Below are 15,568 nucleotides of genomic sequence, written 5' to 3'. Positions count from 1 at the left end.
AAGGGAGGAGTCCACACGCGCAGTATTAAGGCATGAACCTGGTCTCTCCATGAGAAGAACACACCCATAGAAGGCAGTGGAAAAGAAAGAAGCCTGGAAAGACCATTAAACATAGAGCTAGCAGTCCACTTCCTTTATTACCAACAAGCCCCGTTCGTCTCTGAGGGATTTAACGGCAAGCAGTCACACTGATACCCTGCGTGTGGGCATCGCGGACGGTGTAACGTTACTTTTGGGCTGAGTGAGGGACCCGGATCATTGTTGACATTGCAGAAGACCGTCTACCTGCCTGCTTTTATTGCTGTCAGATACTGAAGTGAGGCGAAAATGAAGAGCGTCAGGAGCTGTATTGGCACACTGGTGGTGCTGGTACTGTTTCGGGTGGGAGAGATCGCAGAAGCGTGCAGTTGTTCCCCGGTTCATCCTCAACAGGCGTTCTGCAATGCTGATGTTGGTAAGTGCGTGTCAACAATCCGAACGATGCTACGTCACAATGCAAAATTCCAAATACGTTCTTTTAGAACCAACTACGAGTTTTAGAACGCGAAGAACGCACGGATATTGTTTGATGCTGCAGGATAGAAACATAAAACTATATGCGATTGATTAGGATATAGCCTACATATGTGTTCTCTGATGACAACAACAAAGTTCCAGGCTGCTCTGGTGCTGCTTTGTAGGTGGAATCAAAAGCACGGGGGCTGAGGGGGATCACAGCTGGATGTTTTAGTACTCTTTTGCACAAACAAATAGCTCATAAAAACAGAAGCAAAACATGCCAGCTGTCTTTAATAGAAGAGGCAGCTCTGCATTTTGTGGACGCAGACTTAAAAATTGTAGCATGTTATTATAAAGCCTCATAGTCATAGTTCGTTTACAATATTTGCATTATATATTATATATTTGTTTTATATTTTAATTATTTGATTGTTTTATTATTTGCATTAATATCTTCATATTTGCAGATATTTCACGCTCATAATTTTGTAAATAAAAAAATACATTTTGAGTTTTAATACTTGTTATGACAAATATTCAGAACAGCTTTTAATATTTATATTTAGGTATTTTTATGTATATTTTTAAAGTATCTTTATTTTATATTGTGATCTATGTTTATATATATTATTTTTAAATCTAGAACTTTGTATTAATAATTATTGTTGTTTTATTAAAATTAAATATGTATTATTAATTTGTTATTTTAATAATTTAATATTTGACATTATAATTTTTTAAATAATATTTTATTTTATTCAAACAATTTATTTGATCATAATTTGAGTTATTCTCTATCAGAACATAATTTCATGACTTTAAGGTCTGCCATTGCTGGCTCTGTGCTATATTAATCAGTCTTATCATGTTAATAATAATGCCATTATTAATAATAATGTATACCAGCTGTGTTAGGTTTTAAATTAAATCAATTGCTACTCTTTTATTAGTTGTATCTGAATGCATTTTTGAGTGTCCTTTACCTTCAGCACACACGTACCTGTAACAGTCCTGCAGCCTGAGCTTAATGACGTTTTGAGGCCTGTTTATATCTATTTATATCTGGCTTCTCCTTTTCATTCCTCAGAAACAACTCATTATGTCTGGGTTTCACAGAAAGCTTTCAGCTGGCCTACATACACAGCCAAAACAGTACAATAAGGGTACCCATCCAACATCACACTGACTCTGCCAAAGCATTTGTTGGATGCAAATTGCCTGTTGCATGAGAAAATGATGGTGAGATGTTGTTTAACAGAACATCAAATGTGGAGGTGAAACTGTTGTTAAAAGGAGGACTGTTGTTAAAAGACTGAAACCTTGACGCATGATGCATATATATATGGCTCTTAGTGACCTGTAGATTCACACTTACTCACTGTCTCGCTGCAAGCCTCCAAATCAGCTCTTCTCTTGGTGTGATTAGGTAAACATTTTTCCTGCTAAAAATGCATACAAATTCTGAAACTGTTAGAAAGGCTAGCAGTAACATTTCAAATCATAAAATTATATTTTTATATAATGTTAAAAATGTTTTTACAATCTAAAGAATAGTTTTATAGTTATAGTTAATAGTTAAATATTCTTGATGGAACCATAAACAGAAATAAAAAACTATTTCTTAACAGTGACAGTTCTGTCAACTGGCCAAAAAGGCTTCACCAATGACTCTGGATCATTATTATTGTTTTGCCCTGACTATAGTGTAGGTATGGGACGATAACCGTTTTCAAGGTATACCGTATAGTGATGGGTCGGTTTTGAATGATTTGTTAATTTTGAATGAATCTTTTGTATGACTCGAGAACGATGAGTCCTGTCAGGGAGTGATTCGTTCATTCGCGCATGCACACATTTGTGCTGGTGGAGTAGAAGACTAGTTCCTTTTTTATGAGTCTTCTATCGGGTTTGAGTCGTTCGTTCATCCCTTGAAAGGCAGATGCAAAACATATGCAGTTAGAGCCAGAAAAAGATTTGATCCGTTCATCTCTCGAGTCCTCGGGTTTGAGTCATTCATTCATCATGTGAAAGACAGAAGCCAATCATATGCAGTCAGAGAGGAGATGACCACGACGATGGGGTTTGAGTCTGCTGAAGAACGATTCCAGAAAGTGGCCAAGACAAAAACAAAATCCAAAAAATAAAATAAACAAGTAAATAACAGGGTGAGAATGTGGTAAAATCTGAAAACGTGGTAAAAATCAGACATGGGTTGGGTTTGGGGAAGTGGGTGGGAATGTGGAGACAGCATTATAAAAAATATTTTTTAATACTCATTTATGAATAGAAAAGTTTTTTTATCATAGACCTTTTTCTGATTAAAAAAAATAACAATAAAAACTACTGTTTCTCATCTCGCATGCACGAACCTGCTTGGACAACACTGTAATACATTACATCCGGTCAGTCAGTCGCATACGCTCTATTCGCAGGATATTTCAACGTATCCGCAACTCAAATCGGATCTGAATTTTCCGCATACGGAGATAATCGGGAAGTCCACGCAGGCTCCCTGACTACTCTCCATTGGAAATGAATGACTTCTAGTCTGTTGCTGGTCGTTTGTCATATGCAGTGGAAAGGCGGCGTCAGTCATTCAGTCTGTCAACAGAACAGCAGGCACAAATGGCACTCTCGAGAGAAATATGAGATTTCAAAAGGCGTACACAGTGGCCTCTGGTGGATTCGCAAAAACAAAAACTGCAAAAAAAAAAAAACGTATCTCCTGGGACGTATTTGGTGGTCTCCAGAAATGTATATAGAGGTACATTTTAAGAATGAGCCTGGGTTGACTAATAAAGTGGTTTGGAAAGGTCAAGGTTTAAAAACCACCAAAATTTACTGCTGTACCGTTCCTATGGTATGTGTAAAAAAATTTTTTTTCGATTTTTAGGACAACAGTATCTCCAGCAGAAAAGATATCCAATGATGGGATTTTAAATTGCAAAGAAATCAGTATTTTTGAAACTAAATAAGACAGCAGAAGTCAATGATTCATTTGAATTATTCAGCCTGACATGTTTACTGTTCCAAAATACTTCTCAAAATTAAAATATATTGTGTTCAAAAGGGAGAAAAGTTTTTAGTTTTTTTACCCAGACATTTAAAAAGAACATATTTTAGAGAAGCAATCACAATAGTGTGAAACCGCACTGTTTTTATCCATGGTTATCATACTGTAAGAATCTTATACTGGCCATGCATAGACTAGTGTATCATTAAACTCTTAAAACTACGAGTTTTTTCATAGTTTTTTTTTTTTTTTGGCAGTCATAGATGAACCATTGGGGTTCCACAAGGACCCCTTTTAAAAACATTTAAACTAGGATGCTTTTTTCCACTTTAAAGAAGCTTTTCTGAAATGTTAAGTTTGCATGATTGTTAAACTATCAACGCTAATATAGAACCTTGACTTTTAAGAGTGTAAGAGTCTTGGTGGCAACTTTTAGATAAATGTGTCTTCAAATGAAATCAAACAGTAAAAGAGAATCAAATGCAGAAAAGAGCAAAGGGAGGACGAGCGCTACTGACATGATTTCCTGTGCAACTGGTCTCTATTTAATTTTTTGCTCAGATGGAGAAAGCTGAGGCATAAAATATTGCAAGAATGTTTTGCATCCCACTGGGGTTTTCCCTCCCAGTTCATGCTTAATTCAGGCACTGTCCAGAGATGATTAGCTAGGTACGCCCGCTCGCTGGAGCAGAAACCGAGCTCTGTCTTGAGCTGCTAATAGAAAATCAGACAAATCACACACTCTTAATGTGTTTTTGAGGGCTTATAGTTTGCTTCGAATGCTGCGCCTCCTCCAGAACCGTCAAAGATCCAACATCTGGCCGGTAGGTCTGGATATGCCAGAGAGGAAAAAGCAATGAAAGTCAAGGACCTTTCAGAAATATGCATGGCATTCTTCAGACAGTGAGAAAAGCGCAGTCTTTTGGCTGCACCGCACGCCCTTGCCTCAGCTCACTGGCTTTGAACCAGTGCTTCTTGGATCAAGGGAGAAGGTTTTTTTCCATCTGTTTGTGAAAAGTAACTTTAGTGGCTTGCGTCTTTCCTGACTTGCAGTGGAACTGAACAGGCTATTCGGTGGAAATTAATTTCACACTCATATTTCATGACAGAACTGGGATTTCTGCATATCAAGGCCATCCTCAGGATAAAAAGGAAAAATAACTCAGCGTTTTCAAAGTGGCAGCATATACACAACATAAAAAAACAATAATGGTCCACGTACTGAGCCTTGCAGTACGATATATATAATAATAATAATATCCAAACTTGTTTCTAATAAGGTTTCCATGTGTCATGCTTAAAAGTCATGTGGATTCAGTTTTTCGTTCTCTATGGGAGTGACACAGCCCTATTATTTACCTCACAGTTCAATGTTATTGAGTCATAGATGAGCACAACATGCTTTTAGAGAGTCTGAAAAGTGACAGGATTGTCTCAGGATTGAAAACTGTAACATGAGCAGTGCCACTAGACTTTTTTTTCCCTCTTAAGCTTTTAAAGTCTGTTGTCCAAAACACATTCCAAAGCTCAACATGTTTGTTTGTCTCCAGAACCACTGAAAAAAAAAAATAATAATATTCATTCATTGTACAAATTGAGGACAGCTGGGAAATGTACAATCTAATCAGAATTAGGGTAGGTTATTTCTAAGCAGGGAGTGAAATCTGTGGGAAATCAACATACTTTAGAACATTCCAGATATTACTTTAAAGCATCTGTTTTATTTTAGGTTTTATTTGTATATGTTAAAGGTGCAGTACGTAAGTTTGACACCCAGTGGCTGAACTAGGTATTGCACTCCTGGATCAAAACAAATGCAAGTGTAAGTTGCCAGGTTGATGAAATCAACAAGAGTGTGCCAGACTCCCAGGCCTAAAGGCTGATTAGGGCTGATTTAAATCGTGTTATAAATGAAGGCAACGACACGCGATAGAAGGAATATTTTCTATGTTAAAATGAGTTTTTGTTCTAACCAACACCTGAAATTTATATTTTAGAAACTTGCATCTATTCTGGCTTCTATTTCTTGCAGCTGAGCAACAGAAAACTGACAATGATCACCTCAAATACACCTCATGTGCTTTAATGTGAGTTTGAATGCCATTTTACATGACATTTATTGCCATATTACTGAAAGCAGCAGCAGATAGTTCACCTCAGATCTTGAAAATAAAATAAACCGTTTGAAATTGAACTTTAGAACTGTGACTCGGTGCAAACCAACACTTATCAGTGATTCAGCATCTGCATTTAATAATGTTAAAGAGATTTAATATGTATTAATTAGATTATAAACCTTACCATTTCGTGAGTGAGTGCATATTCTGTGCTTCTGAATGGCTGTATTTAAATTTTCTGTCGTGTTTTGTCTGGTGCAAACATCCAAACTGCTTATTACTGCAAATCTCATCATGTAGCTTGTTGTTAGGACACGGGGTTACTATGTAACCTGCTCACCTAATGTTACTATTGTAATATTTATATTATTTTAATAATTAATAACCTCACGTGGATCTCTGAATCTGCATCTCACTTTGGAGTCTGCTACTGTCCACCGGAGGTCGCATTTTGGTCGTCGATGCATGCGTGGAGAGCCTTTATGACTGAATGAATGAAATACGCTGTTTTCTACAAAGGCAACCCGGGGTGCTGAAATATAATTGGCTAAAGTCGCATTGGACAAGTTAAAAGAACCAAAACAAGGACAGACTTTCTGGCATGTAACGCACATTTTCAAAGCAGAAAAACTGACTTCAGTTTTTCCAGATAAACAAGAATGTTCACTTGGCATGTTTCTTAAATATCTGCAAATATATTATGGTATTTTATGCTTTAGAAGAGTCAAAAACTTACGTACAGCACCTTTAAATTGTATTTTTAAAAAGCAGCAGCAGAGTGTGATGTCTTATGACCACATTTAAAGAATTTAACAGTTTTACTATGGCTTAAACAGATAATTATTTTTATGCTTTGGCCAACATATAATATAATAAATTCCTATCATATTTGGTGAAATCAATTCATTTAAAAATGTATTGTTTTAGATGCTTTGGTTGATTAAACAAATTTAATTTTAAACCAACCTAAAAATGTGAAATTAAAGAAAGAAAGAAACAAAGAAAGAAACAAAGAAAGAAAGAAAAGCCTTATTAACTGTATGTGCTAAATCACTATTTTGTAATCATTCATTCATTTTCTTTTTGGCTTAGTCCCTTTATTAATCAGGGATCGCCACAGTAGAATGAACCACCAGCTTATCCAGCATATGTTTTATTCTGCAGATACCCTTCCGGCCCCAACCAATCACTGGGAAACACCCATACACCCTTATTCACACACAAACACTATGGCCAATTTAGCTTACCCAATTCACCTATAGCGCATTTCGTTAGACTGTGGGTGAAACCGGAGCACCCGGAGGAAACCTCACGCAAACACAGGGAGAACATGCAAACTCCACACAAAATTGCCAACTATCCCTGCTGGGACTCAAACCAGCGACCTTCTTGCTGTCAGGCAATCGTAAACTGTGCAAAATGTATGTTTAGGCAAATTATACGAAAATGTTAATCATTATTTTATTAAATGTAAAAAATAATGCGCAGAACAATTCCTAAACATTATACTATGTAAAGCCAATTTAAAAATGAAATAGTCTCCGCCATTTTGGTGTCTGTGTGAGATTATATTGACTTTATATGAAGAAAAGAAGAAACAAATAAAATGTGTCATTAAAAGTTTTAAATAATTTTGGTGAAAATAAATGTTCAATATTCTGGTAAAATACTGTTCCAGTGTCATTTAGCGTAACAGATGTAAATGGCTAATTCTGACCTAGAGTTGGTTCTTAGTCAACTCTAAAAGTGCCCAAATGATTCTTAAATTCACCTGACAAGATGTTTTTTGTATAAAAACTACTGTTACAATAAATGACATTTTACTTGGCCTGTGAATCAAAAACCCAAATATAGAGGTAACAAAAACCATTAAACATCTTGTATATCCAGTTTCAACTGATATCCAATGTGGCACAGGGATTATCTAACTGCCTGCCTTGTTTACCTGGGAAATAAGTCAAATCAGACAAATAAAATGGGTTCACATTTACGTTGACTCTACATGAGACCTTTGGATTTAAATTGCCCCATTTTCTGTGGTGTTGTTTGTACTGTATAAACTGAAGGCCCGATTATATTTGTCATCTGCTCCAAATATTTATCCGTCTGAATGCATTTGAACTGGAATCTGAACTGTCTCGTGACAAGCGTGGTTTCAAGTCAAAAGGTGTACAGTTACAGTACTACAGACTGTAAAACAGGGTCCTGATGGACATTTGAGTGATTGAAGTGTGGTGTTCAACATTCCTGAATACAGATGAGCTGAGGATTCGTTAGCCAGAGGGTGAGGAAGTTGGAAAAAAATTGGATAAATTGGAAAAAAAGAGAGGTATTACCAGTGGAGGATGCCAAATGCACAAACATTCCTCACAGGTAGCGCTTTTAAAAAGTTTAGTGTACTCAAAAGCCTTGTGGCAGGACTAGAGATTTTTTTGTGACTGCACTACTTGGACTCACTAAAACAATGGTGGTCATTCATGAAGAGTAACAAAGGAACGATAATGTAAAGGAGCAGACAAAGTGTATGAAGGATTTAACATTTATGTGTCGTGTCTAGCCGTACTGATTAGCCATACTGTTCAGTCTGGCTAGAGCAAATACGCTATGTTCCCTTGTGTGGTTTTAAACATTTATGCTTTTCTTCTGTTATTTGCTGGTTACCTTTGGATGGCCATTCGGCTTCATCGTTCTGTCGGTCAGGGCTAGTTGGTTTGGTGTGATCCACATGTCACCTCACGTTGGGTTAACGTCGGGTTGAACTCATTGGTCCAATTATAGTGGTACAGTACGGTACAGTATGGATCGCTACGGGTCACCTTTATCAGGCTTGCATTTCCACTGGCAAAAAGATACCAATGGTTTGGTGGGTGTGGTGTACGACAGAAAGTTTCAGTCGACATCATTCTTGCTCGAGGAAATGTCTACAGTAAAGCTGAATGGGTTATTCACATATCATATGAAAAGCACTTCTTACAAATCAGACGCTTTATACACATAAATACTTGTGTATAAATGTTCATTACTAACTTTTCTATGAACATGATTTGATCATAACTGCAGATCAATGATGCGAAATAGCCTACTGTAACTGTAACGTCTGCAATTAAATAAAATAAATAAATAAATGCAACATATATGAACACATACAGACCCTCACAGTCTCTGATATGTTACCAATTACAGAAAACTACACACAGCATACATTTAGTCCTTATTTGGGTTCAAAAACAACACACAACATATAGCCCAGTCAGTGCAAACCTCTCATCTGTATATTTAATTTTCACCAGCACATGTAACCTCTGTTAGAAAGTATTTCCATTATTCAGAGTTCATAATAGTCCAAAAGGTGATGATAATTGTTAAACATGGCAGTTTGATCATGTTTTAGGTTGCTGAAAGAATCATTTGCTCTGTTTTTTTTCCTTTGTTTTTCCCACTTCACTCTCACGTTTGTCCGTTTCTGAAAGGATCGCATGTCAGAAGCACTTCAATGATCACACGACATTATTATCATCAGCTCAAGAAGTTTATTTAAAATATAGATGCTATTTCGAGCTCTCTGGAGAAAGTGAAACCGCTCGCGCTTTTAGACAGCCTCGTAAAACAAAAACAGGACATGGCAGATTTTGTTCTTCTTGGCTTTGTGGCTGTTTATCCAGACAACGTCAAGGTTTGTTTAAGCTTGAGTCGACCACGGTTCGTTATTATATGTATATATTATTACGATGTAATGTCTCGGCTGTGTATTTAAAAATGGCCTGTTTTCATTCTCCTGCTTGTGTATGCGCGAGTGACGTTTCTCTGTAAACCAATAGCGTTCAGTTGCCTGTCTAGCTCCGCCTTTTGGTACCCTTTGGTCATGCTAGGTACCCTTTGCAAAGGGTGCCCAAAAAGTGATACAGTGGGGTTCACTTTTTGGTACATTTTGACAGTGGAAACGGACATAAAAGTTTACCGAACCGTACCGTACCACTCAGTGGAAATGGGCCATTAGTTATTCAGCAACCAATCAGAGCGCAAGTGTGAAGTAGTGAAGTGGTGTAGCTAGTAAACAATTCAGGTCAAGAAGGATCACAAAGAGGTCGGCTGTAATTTTGGTACATTTCTCAAATATTTGCAAATGATATGGATTATTAGATTATCAGACACTTTCGCAGGAGTGAATTCCTCTGCGGTGAGTTGCAATTACTTTGATAATGTTGATAAACGCTGGTTTGTTTACGATTTGCATTTGCATGTCAGAAGTTCCGCTGGCCATTCTTAACTCTTTCATTAATTTTCTTTTCAGCTTAGTCCCTTTATTAATCAGGGTTCGCCACAGCGGAATGAACCACTAACTTATACAGCATATGTTTTAGGCAGCGGGTGCCCTTCCAGCTGCAACCCATCACTGGGAAACAACCATACACACACATTCACACCCACATACAGTACACTACAGACAATTTAGCTTACCCAATTCACCTAAAGCGCATGTCTTTGTACTTGTGAAAATTTTATTTTTAATAAATTTGCAACAATTTCAGAAAATCTTTTTTCACATTGTCATTATGCAGTATTGTGTGTAGATTTTTGAGGAAATAAATGATTGTAACCCATTTTGGACTAAGGCTGTAGCATAAAAGAATGTGTAAAAAGTGAAGCGCTATGAATACTTTCGGATGCACTGTAGATTGTATTTGCTGTTTGTGTGACCAAATTTAACAATGTATCCCGAGAGAACAAGATTATTATCTTGGTTATTCAATTCAAACATACACGGTGTGTTTGATGTCATAACCAGAGCAATCAATTCCACCTGTTATGGAGTAAAAAGATCTCATCAGATCTCTTCTGGAAATGCTCCTCATCTGCGCTGCCTCAATGCAATTTGACAGAGCTCACTTCCACATTTAATAGTCCCAGACATGAGCAATAAACAATGAGGAAGAACTCACAATGCTTTTCTTTTGAGGGTCAAACAGTGTTGCATGGAGCTCCAAGCCAAGCATTTGGTCTCTTTTGGTTGTTATAAAAGAGAAAAGCAGTTATCAAGAGCAGAACGTTTGTTGGGAGGTTTCTAAAAATAGTCAAATATGTAAGTTCTTTCCAGGAAATGTACCTCCCACAGACGTGATTTACACCTCATATGATTTATATTCGATGTCTGAACCTCATATTTTGGGTCACTGCAGTTTACGTCAGATTGTCGCGAACATGCGACTTTTGAAAGCTGCATGTCAGACGATCTTTTCTCTGGCGTGGGTGCACTGCCTCACAAATTTTTGACAAAGAAACTCCTAAATGTGACATCTTTCCTCATGTGTTTTGATAAAAAGGTGAAATCAGTGGTATTTAAATGCAGTCAGCAAAGCTCACACACAAACCAGTGTTTCTCCACATCCTGCCATGCCCGTTCTGCCTGTTTATATAGCGGACAGCATCCGAGGTCAAGTTGTCTAGTTCTGACCTTTTCCACATTGGTAAACCTCATAGACTTAGAACATTTGCACTGGTTTTGTTGTACAAGCAGCAATGAGGATGCACAGAAATCTAACAAATGCTGTCTTCTGCGCATATTTTCTGTTCTGTGCTATGAAATGCAGATTCTTTTAAATGTCAAACAAGAACATTTGGCAGTGTTACAACTGATCTATTTTTTATGTACTGCTGCATGCAGTTATCATAATTTTTAGTTGTTTTTTTTCCCATATAATGATGTGTAATGACAGTTCAGTTTGCAGAATTAAAAGTCCTGTCTTTTTCTCTATAAAGAAGATTTTAAACAATAAGTGGTAAACCTTTAACAAAAGGCTTGGTCTTTTTTTTCTTTTTCTTTTCTGCTGTGCAGTAAAACCACCCCAACAAACATTGGTCATTCACATTTGGTTATTTTTAAAAACTATAATAGTTTAGGATTGTTATTTTTAGGTTTTAGGGTGCAACCACAAAATAACATTCCCATAACATTACTAGTAGGTTATTTTTAGTTATTTTTGTTTTTTGCAACTACAAAATAACTTTCCCAGAAGGTTTCAGGGAGGTTACATGGCAATATCCTAAAATAAATTTTATTACATGTTCCATAATGGTTTTTTAGGTTATTATTTTGCAACCATAAAATAACGTTCCCATAACATTTCCAGCAGGTTATTTTTAGTTGTTGTTGTTGTTGTTGTTTTTTGCAACCCAAATAACTTTCCCAGAAGGATTCATGGAGGTTATATTTAAATAACCTGAAAATAACTTTTATTACATGTTCCCTAATGATTATTTTTAGGGTATTATTTTGCAACTATAAAAAAACGTTCCCCTAACATTTCCAGCAGGTTATTTTTAGGTTGTTTTTTATTTTTTTGGCAATGGCAAAGTAACTTTTTCAAAAGGTTTCAGGGAGGTTTTATGTAAATAAGCTGAACATTACTTTTATTACACCATCTCTAATGGTTATTTTTAGGCTATTACTTTACAACCTTAACATAACATTTCCACAACGTTTCAGGTAGGTTACATAATATTTAAAAACCTAAAATTAACTTTTATGATATGTTCCATAATGGTTATTTTAGGTTACTATTTTCAACCATACGATAACTTCCCCGTAACATTTCCAGTAGGTCGTTTATTTATTTCTACATCCATGTAAATATATACTATAATATATATACTAATATACTATAAACTATTTTTTTCCAATTACATAACTGGAATTTGTTATTTTTGCGTAATATTCTACATTTATATTCTACTTACATTTTATTTCTGTTTAAGTGAACATTTAAAACATTCTGGCTAGCCAAACTAGAATAAATCTTAATAAAAAAAAAAATTATAATAATACAACCAACAACTTTAAAATACTTTTATATTTCCTTGTAATTTTTATTACATTTGTGGCTTTCAATGTTCAAATTAAAACTTTTTTTAAATAAGCCGAAAACCATATCAAGCATATGCTATCACTTAACAGCCTCAGAGCTCCTGGAAGGTTTCTACATTATCGTTAAAAAGCAGTTCCTCTATGGAGAAAATGAATGGGATTTTTTTTAAGCCAACTGTTTTGCTCTATTACAGTGATGAATTGTGTCAGGAGTTCAAAAAGAAAGAAACGAGTTCAAAGAAACCGCAAACTGAGCATCCAGAGTGGAAGGAGAACAGCCACTTTACACAATTACTTGCCATGTGGCTGTTCCATATTCATTCATGTCAAGTTTTTTGTACAGCATACATTTTCCCTCTCATTTGTGTAAAGTAGGTCAGATTTGTAAAAAAGGGGGGGGGGGGGGGGTTCAAGCATCAAAACAATAAAAGTGTAGTACATTTCCCCATGCATTAGATAGAATGTCATGTTACATTTTTTGTCATGTTACGTTTTTTCTGAGCAGAATATGAATAATTTGATGCCATTTTAAAAGAGTACTGCAGCTTTCAAAATACTAGTTAATGTGATTTTATACCTATTTATATATTTAAAAACGAGGATAAAAGAAACACGCCATAACAAGACTAAGTTAGTTTAGCCATTTTTAAACCTACATTAACACATGCACACTGAGAGAAAAGAGTGGTGCTGACTCAGAATTGCACAGTGTTTTCTTAGAAACATGGAGTGTTTTTATAAGGTGTATGGTGCATATGGAGAGGAAAAGAGTGTGTCTCCTTCAGCTGTTTTGTCTAACATCACAATAAAACTACTTACAGGTGGTGTGTCAAGGCCACTCACCTGCATGAGGTATTCTGTTTATTGATGAAATAATGAAACTATATTTTTATACATCTAAATACTATCAGCTTGGGCTACACGGTGGCGCAGTGGGTAGCGCTTTCGCCTCACAGCAAGAAGATTGCTGGTTTGAGCCCCGGCTGCGTCAGTAGGGATTTCTTTGTGGAGTTTGCAAGTTCTCCCTGCGGGTTTCCTCCGGGTGCTCCGGTTTTCCCCACAGTCCAAAGACATGTGATGTAGGTGAATTGGGTTAGCTAAATTGTCCGTAGTGTATGTGTGTATGTCCTGGTCCTCCAAATTGTGTATTGAGCATTGGGCTGAAAACTCACCTAATCAAAAAAAAAACTAGATGTTACGAAACACCAATATGGTGTGGCTAAATATTAACTTTGATATAAATTGCCCTGGGAGGGAGTAAGTAAATACTGTCAGCTTAAAACATCAATAAAATTTCTTACAATTGGTTTGTCAAGGCCACTCACCTGCATGAGGTACACTCAGAATTGCACAATGTTTTCTCAGGAAAAAAAAATGCTATCCTTCAAACTACCAATCACATGGCTTTTATCTCTGTCAAAGTGAACCAGTAACTTTTCTGCATCCTTAGATAAATATTTTTTATAAATTATAGATCAGGGGTGTCCAAACTCAGTCCCGGAGGGCCGGTGTCCTGCAGATTTTAGCTTCAACTTGCCTTAACACACCTGCAAGGATGTTTCTAGAAAGCCTAGTAAGGGCTTGATTAGCTAGCCCAGGTGTGTCTGATTGGGCTTGGAACTAAACTTTGCAGGACACCGGCCCTCCAGGACAGTGTTTGGACATCCCTGTTATAAATTATCTATAATCAATATTATCTATAGATTAATATTGACAATATATTTTCCAGGCTAAATACTGTCAGCTTCAAAACATCAATTGTGCATTGCGGTTATACCTGAGATTAAAATGCAAAACATCACAATAAACTACTTACAGGTGGTTTGTCAAGGCCACTCACCGGCATGAGGTATGTACTGTACACTCAGAAATGCACAATGTTTTCCAGAAAAAAAAAATTGTTATCCTTCAAACTACCAGGTTTTGTCTATTTAAAAAAATATTTTTAAAAATAAATTACAGGTTCAGTAAGTTAATTTTTCATTAACATATTTAAATGATGAGAGATGATTTCAACATTCATTCATTTTCCTTCGGCTTAGTCCCTTATTTGTCAGGGGTCGCCACAGCTGAATGAACCGCCAACTATTCCAGCACATGTTTTATGCAGCAGATTCCATCTGCAACCCAGAGTTGGGAAACACCCATAAACACTCACTCACTCACTCACACACACACACACACACTCAAACACTACAGCCAATTTAGTTCATCTAATTCACTTATAGGACATGTCTTTGGGCAGTGGGGGAAACCGGAGCACATGGAGGAAACCCACACCAACATGGGGAGAACATGGAAACTCCACACAAAAATACCAATACTTTCTTGCTGTGAGGCGACAGGGCTACCCACTGACCCACAATGCCATCATGATTTCACCAATATTTTGATAAATATTTTTACAAATGTAGACACTATCTTAGATTTCATAATATACAAATCACTTTTGTACATTTAATTTGATGCCAATTCAATTGTATGTCGTCTTTGACAAGACAAACAATCTGGACAGTTCAGAGTTTTTCTTGTTTTACCATAAGTTTTATATTTATTAGATGTTTTAGATATCTATCCATTGCATATCTTTGTTTATGGGCTGTCCTCGATTATCTCTTTTTTCCCTCTTGACATTGTTCTGCTAGTCGAATGTACCTCAGAGTGGTTTAGATGGTTTTGTCTCTTTTTTTAAAAGGTTTGTCCAACCACTTCCCTAAAGATGTGCACTCTTCTGATTGATCTGCTTAACTGATTAATCTGCCTAACTAACTGTTACCCACTTGGCTTTAAGAATACAGCTGCAAGTTCACTTCATTTTGCACATACGCTGATTCCATCTTTAATATAGTTTTTTGATTCTTCACTCAATAGCATCTAAATAAAGCACATGCAATTTATAAATATAATTTAATACATTTAGTGTGTGTATATATATATATATATATATATATATATATATATATATATATATATATATATATATATATATATATATATATATATATATATATATATAAACTGGTAATGATAGCATAAATTAAATGCTTAAGACAACACAACACAAACTTTCAAGTGGCA

The 15,568-nt window shown here is 36.1% G+C and overlaps 1 protein-coding gene across 1 annotated transcript in view; it reads left to right on the top strand.

The window, feature by feature from the left end:
* Positions 1-38: 38 nt before the first annotated feature.
* timp2a (TIMP metallopeptidase inhibitor 2a) overlaps positions 39-15,568 on the top strand; it is a 38,160-nt gene continuing 22,630 nt past the window's right edge. The window contains exon 1 of the mRNA XM_056468986.1: positions 39-454. Within this exon, the coding sequence (XP_056324961.1) occupies positions 328-454 (127 nt within the window). The 5' untranslated portion in view covers positions 39-327. The remainder of the gene's footprint in view (positions 455-15,568) is intronic.

Source organism: Danio aesculapii, chromosome 12 (genome assembly GCF_903798145.1).
Source record: "Danio aesculapii chromosome 12, fDanAes4.1, whole genome shotgun sequence".
In the NCBI taxonomy this organism is placed as follows: Eukaryota; Metazoa; Chordata; class Actinopteri; order Cypriniformes; family Danionidae; genus Danio; species Danio aesculapii.
This window is presented reverse-complemented; position numbering and strand designations above follow the sequence as displayed.